This window comes from Scyliorhinus torazame, chromosome 5 (genome assembly GCF_047496885.1).
Source record: "Scyliorhinus torazame isolate Kashiwa2021f chromosome 5, sScyTor2.1, whole genome shotgun sequence".
Taxonomy (NCBI): domain Eukaryota; kingdom Metazoa; phylum Chordata; class Chondrichthyes; order Carcharhiniformes; family Scyliorhinidae; genus Scyliorhinus; species Scyliorhinus torazame.
Window position 1 is genome coordinate 224667537 of NC_092711.1, and position 14120 is coordinate 224681656.

The 14120-nt window shown below is 46.0% G+C and overlaps 1 protein-coding gene across 2 annotated transcripts in view; it reads right to left on the bottom strand.

Annotated features, from left to right (window-relative positions):
• The window catches only part of LOC140420970 (fatty-acid amide hydrolase 2-like), a 72663-nt gene that overhangs the window by 48783 nt on the left and 9760 nt on the right, over positions 1-14120 (bottom strand). For both annotated transcript variants that reach the window (XM_072505183.1, XM_072505182.1), the window contains exon 2: positions 485-567. In XM_072505183.1, the coding sequence (XP_072361284.1) occupies positions 485-567 (83 nt within the window). The remainder of the gene's footprint in view (positions 1-484; positions 568-14120) is intronic.

The following is a 14120-nucleotide window of genomic DNA, read 5'->3' on the forward strand; positions in this document are numbered from 1 at the left end:
AAATACCGAATAGCATGATGGAAACAGAAAGCAGTGTAGTGAAGGCAGAGAAGAAATGGAGTCTGGGAGCGTCAACTCCAAGAAAACAGCCAGAGTGGTGAATTATTTGATCGATGTTTCTTCCTATCTTTCTGAGGGCATTTTGAGATTTAGTTCCATGAGTGCCTGATACAATTGACCACTCATGTAAACCTCAACAGTGAGCATCAACAAGTCACATGTTTGCAAGAGACATCACAGCCAACTGTGTGTTTTTCAGCACCTAATATCCGAGAGACAGACAGACTCACACACACACACACTATACACGCACACACATTCTGGCAGAGCACACAGTCACAGTGCTTCCCATTCTCCTCAACATGGGGGGCAGAGATTAAATGCAGCACCTCTACCATGTTGTGTTTAAGATACAGAGATGATGATCACAGGCATAACAATATTGTATAACCTTGAGCAAAAGCACACAGAATAAACTTCTCACCTCTCTGCCACAACAGCATTGATTATAGGATTGACATCTCGGATTCTGCTGATGTACTCTTGTATTACATCCACACACTTTATCTAAAATTAATTGCAAGAGGTGATTTGTTAAACAAAGTCAAACCGAACAAGTTCATATCATTAATTCACAACAGTATAAATTCTGAAAAATTATAACAGATCTATACAGAAAAAACATCTTGGTTAGCTACTTTTTGCTTGTGATGGAGGGGGAAGATCATAAAATGTTACAGTAGTGGAACATGCCATTAACTTTCTGTTGGGGGTTAGTCCACACACTCTACATTCTAATATTTCTCTTTTCATGGCTACCTGTTTGTATTTTAAAATAATTTTAAATTGCTTCATGAATTTGGCATATAATTTCATAGAAGTACATTAATTTCCCAATCCTTTGTATGTACCACAGAAAAAAAAACAAGCCAGCTGAAATGCAAACAAAGATGACAGAAATATGAATTGTTCTGTCAACACTTCCTCCCCGTCACTTTAATGTTACAACATTGTGCCTGCAAACAAGAAAACAAAATGCCATCTAAGGCAAGAGACGAATCGAGAATAATTATTCAAGTTCATTATTGTGTGGCATCGCTGGACACGCATGGAAAACACATTAATGTAATAATCAACATTTCATTTCATGTTGAAAGTGTTGAACGGGAAACCACAGCAAACACAGCGCAACAAACACTGGATTTGTAGATAAATCACACTTACCACTAACCCCAGTAAAAAATTAAATGATAGAACATAGAACTGTACAGCACAGTACAAGCTCTTCGGCCCACGATATTGTGCCGAACTAGTCTGAAACTAAGATCAAATCAACCTACTCCCAATCATTCTCGTCCACTCCATGTGCCTATCCAATAACTGCTTGAAAGCTCTTAAAGTGTCCGACCCCACTACCATAGCTGGGAGTGTGTTCCACGCCCCAACCACTCTGAGTAAAGAATCTACCTCTGACATCCCTCCTATATCTTCCACCATGAACCTTATAGTTATGCCCCCTTGTAACAGCTACATCCACCCAAGGAAAAAGTCGCTGAACGTCCACTCTATCTATCCCTCTCATCATTTTATACACCTCAATTAAGTCACCTCTCATCCTCCTTCGTTCCAATGAGAAAAGCCCTAGCTCCCTCAACCTTTCCTCATAAGACCCACCCTCCAATCCAGGCAGCATCCTGATAAATCTCCTTTGCACCCATTCCAATGCTTCCACATCCTTCCTATGAGGTGACTAGAACTGCACACAATACTCCAAATGTGGTCTATCCAAGGTCTTGTACAGTTGCAGCATAACCTCACTCCCCCTCTTCATAAATGCTAACGCACGATAGGCTTTCTTCACGGCTCTATCCACTTGGGTGGCAACTTTCAGAAATCTATGGACATGAACTCAGATCGCGCTGTTCCTCCACATTCTTCAGAACCCTGCCGTTAACCCTGTAATCCACATTCAAATTTGCCCTTCCAAAATGAATCACCTCGCACTTATCAGGGTTAAACTCCATCTGCCACTTTTCAGCCCAGCCCTGCATCCTATCAATGTCTCTTTGCAGCCTACAACAGCCCTCCACATTATCCACTACTCCACCAATCTTGGTGTCATCAGCAAATTTACTAACCCAACCTTCAACTCCATCATCCAAGTCATTGATAAAAATCACAAATAGCAGAGGACCCAGCACTGATCCCTGTGATACACCGCTGGTGACTGGGCTCCAGGATGAAAATTTACCATCTACCACCATCCTCTGTCTTCTATGTGATAGCCAGTTACTGATCCAATCGGCCAAATTTCCCTCTATGCCATGCCTCCTTACTTTCTGCATGAGCCAATCATGGGGCACCTTATGAAACGCCTTACTAAAATCCATGTATACGACATCAACTGCTCTAACTTCATCTATGTACTTAGTTACCTCCTCAAAAGAATACAATCAAACTTGTGAGGCAAGACTTACCCCTCACAAATCCGTGCTGACTATCCTGGATTAAGCTGCATCTTTCCAAATGATCATGAATCCTATCCCTCAGGACCCTTTCCAATAATTTATCTATGACCAAAGTGAGACTAACCGGCCTATAATTCCCAGGGTTATACCTATTCCCTTTCTTGAACAAGGGGACAACATTCGCCTCTCTCCAATCTTCTGGCACTATTGCTGTAGACAGTGAGGACATAAAGATCAAAGCCAAAGGCTCTGCAATCTCATCCCTCACCTCCCAAAGAATCCTAGGATATATCCCATTAGGCCCAGGGGAATTATCTATCCTCAGGCTTCTCAAAATTTCGAACACATCTTCCTTCCGAATATCCTCCAGCCTACCAGCCTGTATCACACTATCCTCCTCAACAGCATGACCCCTCTCCTTTGTGAACCATGAAGAAAAGTATTCATTTAGGGCCTCTCCTATATCTTCGGATTCCATGCACACGTTACCACTATTGTCCTTGACTGGTCCTAACGTCACCTTGGTCATTCTTTTATTCCTCACATAAGTGTAAAAAGTCTTGGGGTTTTCCTTGATGCTACCCACCAAGGACTTCTCATGCCCCCTCCTAGCTCTCCCAAGCCCTTTCTTGAGCTTCCTAGCTATCTTGCACCCCTCAAGTGCCCTAACTGAACCTTGTTTTCTCATCCTTACATAAGCCCCCTTCTTCCTCTTGACAAGACATTCGATCTCTTTTGTAAACCATGGTTCCCTCACTCGACCATTTCCTCCCTGCCTGACAGGGACATGCATAATCAAGGACACGCAGTATTTGCTCCTTGAACAAGCTCCACATCTCAATTGTGCCTATCCCTGACAGTTCCTGTTTCCATCTTATGCTCCCCAATTCTTGCCTAATCGCATCATAATTACCCTTCCCCCAGTTATAAACCTTGCCCTGCCGTATGTTCCTATCCCTCTCCATTGCTAGAGTGAAAGTCACCGAATTGTGGTCACTATCTCCAAAGTGCTCTCCCACAACCAAATCGAACACTGGGCCCGGTTCATTACCCAGTACCAAATGCAACGTGGCCCCACCTTTTGTTGGTCTATGCACATATTGTGTGAGGAAACCCTCCTGCACACACTGGATAAAAACAGCCCCATCCAAACTATTCAAATTATAGTGGATCCAATCAATATTTGGAAAGTTAAAGTCACCTATGACAACTACCCTGTGACTACCGCACCTATCCAAAATCTGCATTGCAATCTTTTCCTCCACATCTCTGTTACTGTTTGGGGGCCTATAGAAAACTCCTAACAAAGTGACCGCTCCTTACCTATTTCTAACTTCAGCCCACACTACCTCAGTAGACAGATCCTCCTCAAACTGCCTTTCTGCAGCCATTATACTATCCTTGATTAACAATGCTACTCCTCCACCTCTTTTACCACCTTCCCTAATCTCACTGAAACATCTAAACCCCAGAACCCCCAACAACCATTCCTGCCCCTGTTCTATCCACGTCTCCGTAATGGCCACAACACCGTAGTCCCAGGTACCAATCCATGCTTCAAGCTCACCAACTTTATTCCTGATGCTCCTTGCATTGAAGTAGACACACTTCAAACCATCTTCATGCCTGCAGGTCCACTCTTCTGACCTTGGTACCTTCCTCAGGACTGCACGACCCTCAACTTCCTGAACTCCCGCAATGCTATCTCCTGGACTATAAATCAGTTTCCCATCCCCTTGCCAAATTAGTTTAAACCCCCGCCGAAGAGCTGTAGCAAATTGTACATTGTCATGACTGAACTTCTGTACCATCATAGGTGAGATTGAAAATTGATCATATATTTTCCAGACTGCCACACTGGCATTCATAGTAAACAATCAAATTAGTTAAAAGCCAATGTAATAGCAGTATTAAGAATCCAAAGCAGAGAGTTTCACCCTACTGAAGAACAAACCAGATTTCTAAATAGGCTAGTCAACAGTCACGTTTTCATCCCAGCTATTTTCTTGGGATCACAGACCTTAAACACAACTCCGGTCTTCTACAAAATGGAGTACATTGCTTCCTGGCCAGCGTCCAGTAAAGAACCATGCTCCTAAAAAGCCAGTTTGTAGATCACAGGCTAAATGGTTAGTCCAAAGTCTACGTCTCAAATGGTTTTACGTAAATAAAATAAAAGAAACAAATTAGCAATGAGGCACATACTTCTCTACCCTCCATAATATCTTTTTTTTTTTTTTTTTTAATTGTTTCTCGAAATGTCAACTGGAAACAGAAGTTTATTTTAACATCAAAGTGACAAAAAGATTATTATTATTATTAACCTGTTAGATTAGCACACACTATTTTAAAAATCACCAAGTTCTTTGGTTGCACCTAAAAACGGTAGACTGACTGAAACACTATACACAATATTGTACAAAGTCTCTGGCCATCAAACTCTGATCAACAAAGACTCCATCGAATGAGTTCAACTCTTTGACATGTCAGAGAGTGAGCTGTTAACAAAAGACCGTGGGTGTATTCTCCACCTCCCCATCCACTTGTTCCTCAGCAGCACACCATCTCCGGCAGCGGAGTACTCCATTCCCACCGTTGGCCAATGGGATATCCCATTATGGCCACCTCATGCCATCGGGAATCCCACAGAGGGGGGAACGCTGTCAGGGGAACGGAGAATCCCTCCAGCGGAAAATTCACCCCCATATCCCAAGGTGGGCCAGGTATCTGCCCCACAACCACTCTGGTAAAAATGACTGCATCCCGAATAACACAAAGCTAAGTTTAACAAATATGAATGGAGACAGTTCAAAGCATAAAATAGTATTTTCAGATGCTTGACATCTGGGAAAAATGAAAACTCTGGAAATGCGCATATTTACAAAAGTTACTATACATTATTACATCTTCCACTTTTGGTTTAAAGAAATGAAACTCTTATTTTTTTTAAATCTGTAGTTTCAAAAGAACTGTGTTCAGCTTCATTCTTATGGATCCTAAATTTCCCTAATAGTTTATTTGCCTTTACCATAAAAAAATAATAAAATATATTTTAGCCATTTTCAAAAGAACATGTCATACTCCATAAAGAACAAATTTGTAATTATACAATCCTTTTCATTACCATAGGATGGCCCAAAGTGCTTTAAAGCCAATTTATTTTTGAAGTGTAGCCATTGCTGCAACATTTGAGATTATGGCTGGGATTGTCCACCCCTACTTACGCATTGCTTACCCACCCTGCATGCCGTGGAACCTGTCGCGAGGGGTCGACTTCAGCGGGACTGATAGATCTGCTGGCAGGAGGGGCTGAGGAATCCTAGCACGTGTACTTAAATCTTGGGAAAGTAGCATTTAATATCCTCCCCTCCAAGAAACAGCAGAAATTTGAAAAATCTATATTAGTGATGTCAATTGAAAGATAAATATTAGCCAGGACACCAGGTAGAACTCTCCTCTTTTAAGTCTTTTTAGGTCCAGCTGGGCAAGATGGGGGGGGGGAGAAGATGTGGCCTTATTTTAACGTCTCATCCAAAAGACAGCAGCACTGAAATGCCAGCCTAAAGCAGTGAGGATCAGGCATCTGGCAGGAAGAAAACAGATTTCTAAATAAGCTGGTCGAGTCATGTTTTCACCCTAGCGATAGATCACTCCTTAAATGGACCTCCTGTCTTCTAGAATATGGAGTACGCTCTTTCCTGCCAAAATTCAGGTCCAGATGTTGTTTTTCAGAGCTGGAATTTGCTGGAGCAGGCCATCTCATCCAGTTGAATCAGGTGTTTTTCTTGAACCTTCAGCTCAGAAAGGTTTTATCCTGTAAATTGCTGGACGTCGAAACGGAGTATAACATGGCATGGGCAATGGCAACAAGAGGTCTGGAATCTTAGGACCAACACTGCATCTCCTGAGATTAAAGAACTGAGAATGAAGAGGAAGGGCTGAGAAAGGAGACGGCGATTATAATGGGTGGATTCAATGTCAAATCAGCTATAGAGAGAAATAGAGAAAGAAATAAACAGGCCTAGTAGCATTTGTGAAGAGAGAAACAGAGTTAACGTTTCACGTCAATTATCTTTTAACAGAACTGAAAAAGATCAGATTGAGACTTCCGGTGGCCATGGAGTGAATGGCCGCACACAGGCAGCTCCGAGTCAAAGGCGTTGATTTGGGCCGTTTTTATCCGAAAGGGGAAATTTCAACAGGAAAGTAGCTGAAGGTGTGGAGGAGAAGGTTCCCCGGGAGTAGCATGTCTGCCGGGTATCAGACCCGGCAGAAGGTTAAAGACCTGACAAAGGACCGAAGGAGAACTGTGGCGCAGCAACAATTGAAGGGGAAGGACCCGTTGGAGTGTGGGTCATACAGCCTCATATCATTGTTAAATACGGATGTGAAAGTGTTGGCAAAGTTAGCGAAAGGGGTGTGTACAATACTTTGCTTCCTCAAGTCAATGGCCAGCTCTAGTTTTGCTGGCATTGAGGGATAGATTGTTGTCGCTGCACCACCCCACTAGGTTATCTATTTCCCTTCTGTTATTCTGACTCACCGTTATTTGAGATCCAGCCCACTATGGTCATGACGTCAGCAAACTTGTAGATAGAGTTGGAACCAAATTTTGCCACGCAGGCGTGTGTACAGGGAGTATGCAGCCTTGCGGTGCCCCGTTATTGAGGACTATTGTGGAGGAGGTGTTGTTGTTTATTCTTACTGTTTGTGGTCTGTGTGTCAGAAAGTCGAGTATCCAGTTGCACAGTGAGGAGCCAAGTCCTAGGTATGGAGCTTTTATATGAGCTTGGCCGGGATTATGGTGTTGAGTGCAGAGCTGTAGTCACCAAATAGGAGTCTGATGTAGGAGTCCTTGTTGTCAAGATGCTCTGGGGATGAGTATAGGGCCATAGAGATGGCGTCTGCTGTGGACCGGTTGCGGCGGCATGTGAATTGCAGTGGATCAAGCGTTCTGGGAGTATGGAGGTGATGCAGTTAATGATCAACCTCTCGAAGCACTTCATTACGACTGAAGTCAGGGCCACCAGACGGTTATCATTGAGGCATGTTGCCTGGTTCTTCTATGGCACCGGTATGATGGTGGTCTTCTTGAAGCAGGTGGGGACAGGTTAAAGATGTCCGCATCTGCCAGCTGGTCCGCGCAAGCTCTGAGTGCACGACCAGGGATCCAGCCTGGACCCGTCACCTTCCGAAGGTTCACTTTCAGGAACGCCGATCTGACTTTGGGAGCTGTGATGGTGGGTATGGGTGTGTTATGGGCTGCTGGGGCACTCGACAGCGGATCGTTGGTTTCCTGCTCGACCTGAGTATTGAATACATTGAGTTCAATGGAGGGGTGTGCTGCTGTTGGAGATACTGCTCGTCTTCGCTTTGTCGCCCATTATGTTTTTTAGGCCTTGCCACAACTGCCGAGAGTCTGTAACTCTACTCTGTGACTCTAGCTTGGTCTGATATTCTCTCTTGGCATCACGGATTAATGTTGGCTTCCCCCAAAGGCACATAGAAGCAACCAATCAACACGCAGGATGGGCAGGCCGAGGGCCTAAAGGAGACAGAGATTTTGGGGAAATATAGAGCCAGATCCTGGAGTGGGGTGATGCAAGCGATGGAATAAGAGACCAGTCCATTTTATTAACTAGAGTAATCTAGGGGATCACATGATGCGAACACAGGAATAGCTGTGCTTTTGTGGGCTCTGGCGCTATTCATTCTTCAATAACAATAATCTTTATTGTCACAAGTAGCCTTACATTAACACTGCAATGAAGTTACTGTGAAAAGTCCCTTTCCTCCCACAAAGCCCATACTTACCTGATCCAGGAGTGAGAATTCCATATTATGTTCCTTGAAGACTTCTGGCTAAACATTGTGACATAATGCCCAGAAAACATAAGAAAATCATCGACGAAAGAAAGCAGTTAGAAGCAACTGGAGCCAATTCTCCAACATGCAACTTAATCCTTGAACGGGCTCTTGTTCCGGCACTCAAAGGCATGTCTGCTAATATTATTAAGGTCAGTGACGAGAAATTCGGCTTATTAGCGCAAAATATCGGTGCTCATGCTGTAGAACTACAGAATACTGGTAAAAGGCTCAATGAAGCAGAGGAGCGAATCCTTACTGTCAAAAAATTACTTCTGTCGAGGCCTCCTTGCAATCATAGAAGTTTACAGCATGGAAACAGGCCCTTCGGCCCAACCAGTCCATGCCGCCCAGTTTTTACCATTAAGCTAGTCCCAGTTGCCCGCACTTGGCCCATAACCCTCTATACCCATCTTACCCATGTAACTATCTAAATGCTTTTTAAAAGACACAATTGTACCCGCCTCTACTACTACCTCTGGCAGCCCATTCCAGACACTCACTACCCTCGGAGTGAAGAAATTGCCCCTCTGGGCCCTTCTGAAACTCTCCCCTCTCACCTTAAACCTATGCCCTCTAGTTTTAGACTCCCCTACCTTTGGGAAAAGATGTTGACTATCTACCTTATCTATGCCCCTCACTATTTTATAGACCTCTATAAGATCACCCCTAAGCCTCCTACGCTCCAGGGAAAAAAGTCCCAGTCTATCCAGCCTCTCCTTATAACTCAAACCATCAAGTCCCGGCAATATCCTAGTAAATCTTTTCTGCACTCTTTCTAGTTTAATAATATCCTTTCTATAATAGGGTGACCAGAACTGTACACAGTATTCCAAGTGTGGCCGTACCAATGTCTTGTACAACTTCAACAAGACGTCCCAACTCCTGTATTCAATGTTCTGACCAATGAAACCAAGCATGCCGAATGCCTTCTTCACCACCCTGTCCACCTGCGACTCCACCTTCAAGGAGCTATGAACCTGTACTCCTAGATCTTTTTGTTCTATAACTCTCCCCAATGCCATACCATTAACTGAGTAGGTCCTGGCCCGATTCGATCTGCCAAAATGCATCACCTCACATTTATCTAAATTAAACTCCATCTGCCATTCGTCGGCCCACTGGCCTAATTGATCAAGATCCCGTTGCAATCCTAGATAACCTTCTTCACTATCCACTGTGCCACCAATCTTGGTGTCATCTGCAAACTTACTAACCATGCCTCCTAATTTCTCATCCAAATCATTAATATAAATCACAAATAACAGTGGACCCAGCACCGATCCCTGAGGCACACCACTGGTCACAGGCCTCCAGTTTGAAAAACAACCCTCTACAACCACCCTCTGTCTTCTGTCATCCAGCCAATTTTGAATCCAATTGGCAACCTCACCCTGGATCCCGTGAGCTTTAACCTTCTGCAACAACCTACCATGCGGTACCTTGTCAAAGGCTTTGCTAAAGTCCATGTAGACAACGTCTACTGCACTGCCCTCATCTACCTTCTTGGTCACCCCCTCAAAAAAACTCAATCAAATTTGTGAGACATGATTTTCTACGCACAAAGCCATGCTGACTGCCCCGAATCAGTCCTTGTCTCTCTAAATGCTTGTAGATCCTGTCTCTCAGAATACCTTCTAGCAACTTACCTACTACAGACGTTAGGCTCACCGGTCTGTAGTTCCCAGGCTTTTCCCTGCTGCCCTTCTTAAACAAGGGCACAACATTCGCCACTCTCCAATCTTCAGGTACCTCACCTGTGGCTGCCGATGATTCAAATATCTCTGTTAGGGGACCCGCAATTTCCTCCCTAGCCTCCCACAACATCCTGGGATACATTTCATCAGGTCCCGGGGATTTATCTACCTTGATGCGCTTTAAGATTTCTAGCACCTCCTCCTCTGTAATATGCACACTTTTCAAGACATCACTATTTATTTCCCTTAGTTTCCTAACATCCATGCCTTTCTCCACCGTGAATACCGATGAGAAATATTCATTCAGGATCTCACCCAACTCTTGTGGCTCTGCACAAAGATGTCCTTGTTGATCCTTAAGAGGCCCTACTCTGTCCCTAGTTACTCTTTTCTCCTTTATGTATCTGTAGAATCTCTTTGGATTCTCCTTTGCATTATTTGTCAAAGCAATTTCATGTCCCCTTTTTGCCCTCCTGATTTCCCTCTTAACTCTATTTCGACAATCTCTATACTCTTCAAGGGATCCACTTGGTCCCAGTTGTTTATGTACGTCATATGCCTCCTTCTTCTTTTTGACCAGAGTCTCAATATCTCGGGTCATCCAGGGTTCCCTACTTCTACCAGCCTTGCCCTTCACTCTAAAGGGAATGTGCTTACCCTGCACCCTGGTTAACACATTTTTAAAAGCCTCCCATTTACCAGCCGTCCCTTTGCCTGCCAACAGTCTCCCCCAATCTACCTCTGAAAGTTCCTGTCTGATACCATCAAAATTTGCCTTGCCCCAATTAAGAATTTTAACTCTTGGGCCAGACCTATCATTCTCCATAGCTATCTTAAAACTAATGGAGTTATGGTCACTTGTCCCAAAGTGATCCCTCACTAACACTTCTGTCACTTGCCCTTCCTTATTTCCCAAGACGAGGTCAAGTTTTGCCCCCTCTCTAGTCGGTCCATCCACATACTGAATGAGAAATTCCTCCTGAATACACTCAACAAATTTCCCTCCATCCAAGCCCCTAGTGCTATGGCTGTCCCAGTCAATGTTGGGAAAGTTAAAGTCCCCTACTATTACCACCCTATTTTTCTTGCAGCTATCTGTAATCTCCTTACATATTTGCTCCTCAATTTCCCGCTGACTATTTGGGGGCCTGTAGTACAGTCCTATCAAGGTGATCGCTCCCTTCTTATTTTTCAGTTCCACCCATATAGACTCAGTGGGCGAACCCTCGGATATATCCCCTCTAAGTACTGCCGTAATGTTCTCCCTAATCAAAAACGCCACTCCCCCTCCTCTCTTACCTCCTGTTCTATCCTTTCTATAGCATCTGTACCCCGGAACATTGAGCTGCCAGTCCTGCCCCTCCCTTAGCCATGTTTCAGTCATAGCTATAATATCCCAGTCCCATGTGCCCATCCATGCCCTGAGTTCATCCGCTTTGCCAGTCAGGCCCCTTGCATTGAAATAAATGCAGTTTAATGTAGACTTTCCTTGCTCTCTGCCCTGCTTTCTCTGGTCCTTGAAATCCTTGAAAAAGCAGCTACAGGGTACGTCAGAATTCCTATCTGGAAAATCATGGCAGTCGAAAATGTCAGGTTGTTGATTTACCAGAGGGTAAACTCCCAGCTAAATACTTTTGAGAGCTGGCTCCGACTTTTTCCTAGTCTGGATATGAAAGCTGGGTGAATTAAGTTAGAAAGTGTACATCGGGACTTCCGGGTGCGGCGATGACCAGCTAAGTCGCACGTTTCGGCACCTCCCGTTTTAACGGACTTTTGGGCTCTTATCGGGAGCCCCAACGGCAACTTTCAAAGGCTAAACCCACTGTGAGGCGACATAGAAGGGAGTCCCCCCGGATGTGAATGGACAGAAGAGATAATAGTGGCCAGATTGCGGAGGATCCTCTGGAGCAGCGGCAAAGAAGGGAAGTGAGAAGCAAGATGGCGGTGGAGGGAGGCCAGTTGGTATGGGGCCTGGAACAGCAGGAGTTCCTCCGGCGATGTGTGGAGGAGCTCAAGAAGGAGGTGCTAGCGCCGATGCTGCAGGCGATTGAGGGGTTAAAGGAGGCGCAGAAGACCCAAGAGATGGAGCTCCGTGGAGTGAAGGCAAAAGCTGCCGAAAATGAGGACGAGATACAGGGCTTGGTGGTGAAGACGGAGACGCACGAGGCACTGCATAAGAGGTGTATGGAAGTCCTGGAAAATAGCTCGAGGAGGAAGAACTTAAGAATCTTGGGTCTTCCAGAAGGGGCAGAGGGAGCCGATGTTGGGGCGTATGTGAGCACGATGCTTCATACCTTAATGGGAGCTGAGGCCCCGACAGGCCCCCTGGAAGTGGAGGGAGCGTATCGAGTCCTCGTGAGAAGACCAAAGGCAGGAGAAATACCTCGAGCAATAGTGGTGAGGTTCCACCGCTACAAGGACAGGGAGATGGTCCTGAGATGGGCGAAAAAGTCACAGAGCAGCAGGTGGGAGAACGCGGTGATCCGCATGTATCAGGATTGGAGTGCGGAGGTGGCGAGAAGGAGGGCGAGTTTCAATCGGGCCAAGACGGTGCTCCACAAGAGGAAAGTGAAGTTCGGAATGTTGCAGCTGGCAAGACTGTGGGTTACATACCAGGGTAAACACCACTACTTCGAGACGGCAGAAGAGGCGTGGACATTTATTGAAGAGGAGAAGTTGGACTAGATTGGAGAAAGAGTGTTTGAAATGAAGTAGTGAGGTGGTGGTAAGGAACTGTGAATCACATGGGGGAAAATTTTCTTTCCCCTCGAAGGGGGGGGACACGAAGAAATGTGGGCGCCGGTGGGGAAGGGGAGGGGGAAGGAGGGAGCTGTGCCATCAGGGGCGGGGCCGAGAGGGAAGCACGGGCTTTGTTCCCGCGCTATGGAAATTGTGGCGGGAATAAGGGGGCGCAGGAAGGAGGGGGCCTCACATAATGGGAGGCTAAGGATAAACGGGGGAAGCCGAGGTCAGCCAGAGTTTGCTGACTTCCGGAAGCAATATGGGGGGAGCAACTAAGCTAGAGAAGGATCTAGCCCGGGGGGGGGGGGGGGGGGGGGGTTAACTGGATTGCTGCTGCTAAGGGGAAGGGGGAGCTGTTACGGGATGGGATGGTCGGGACGGGAGGGCGCCGTCGGGGGGATAAGCGTGTGCATGGGAACCGGGTGAGGAGCTGGTCTAAAAAAGGGGATGGCTAGTCGACGAGGGGGGGGGTAAAGAGCCCCCCAACCCGGTTGATCACGTGGAACGCGAGAGGGTTGAATGGGCCGATTAAGAGGGCAAGGGTACTTGCGCACCTAAAGAAGCTAAAGGCAGACGTGGTCATGCTTCAGGAGACGCACCTGAAACTGGCGGATCAGGTCAGATTAAGAAAAGGATGGGTGGGACAGGTATTCCACTCGGGCTTGGATGCGAAAAATAGAGGGGTGGCAATACTGGTGGGGAAACGGGTATTGTTTGAGGCGAAGACCATAGTGGCGGACAGTGGGGGTAGATACGTGATGGTGAGTGGCAGATTGCAAGGTGAGGCGGTGGTGCTGGTGAATGTATATGCCCCGAACTGGGATGACGTGAACTTTATGAAGCGTATGTTGGGGCGCATCCCAGACCTGGAGATGGGAAAGTGGTAATGGGGGGGTGGGGGGGGGGGACTTCAACACGGTGCTGGACCCAGGGCTGGACCGGTCCAGATCTAGGACCGGGAGGAGGCCGGCAGCGGCCAAGGTGCTTAAGGGCTTTATGGAGCAGATGGGAGGAGTGGATCCCTGGAGATTTACTAGGCCAAGGAGTAAAGAGTTTTCCTTCTTCTCCCATGTCCACAAAGTGTACTCCCGGATAGACTTCTTTGTCCTGGGAAGGGCGCTGATCCCAAAGGTGGCAGGAACGGAGTATTCGGCTTTAGTCATTTCAGATCATGCCCCACATTGGGTAGATCTGGAAGTAGGAGAGGAAAGGGAACAGCGCCCACTCTGGAGATTAAATATGGGACTGTTGGCGGACGAGGGGGTATGTGTAAGGGCGAGGGGATGTATTGAAAGGTACCTAGAGATTAATGATGACGGAGAGGTCCAGGTGGAAGTGGTCTGGGAGG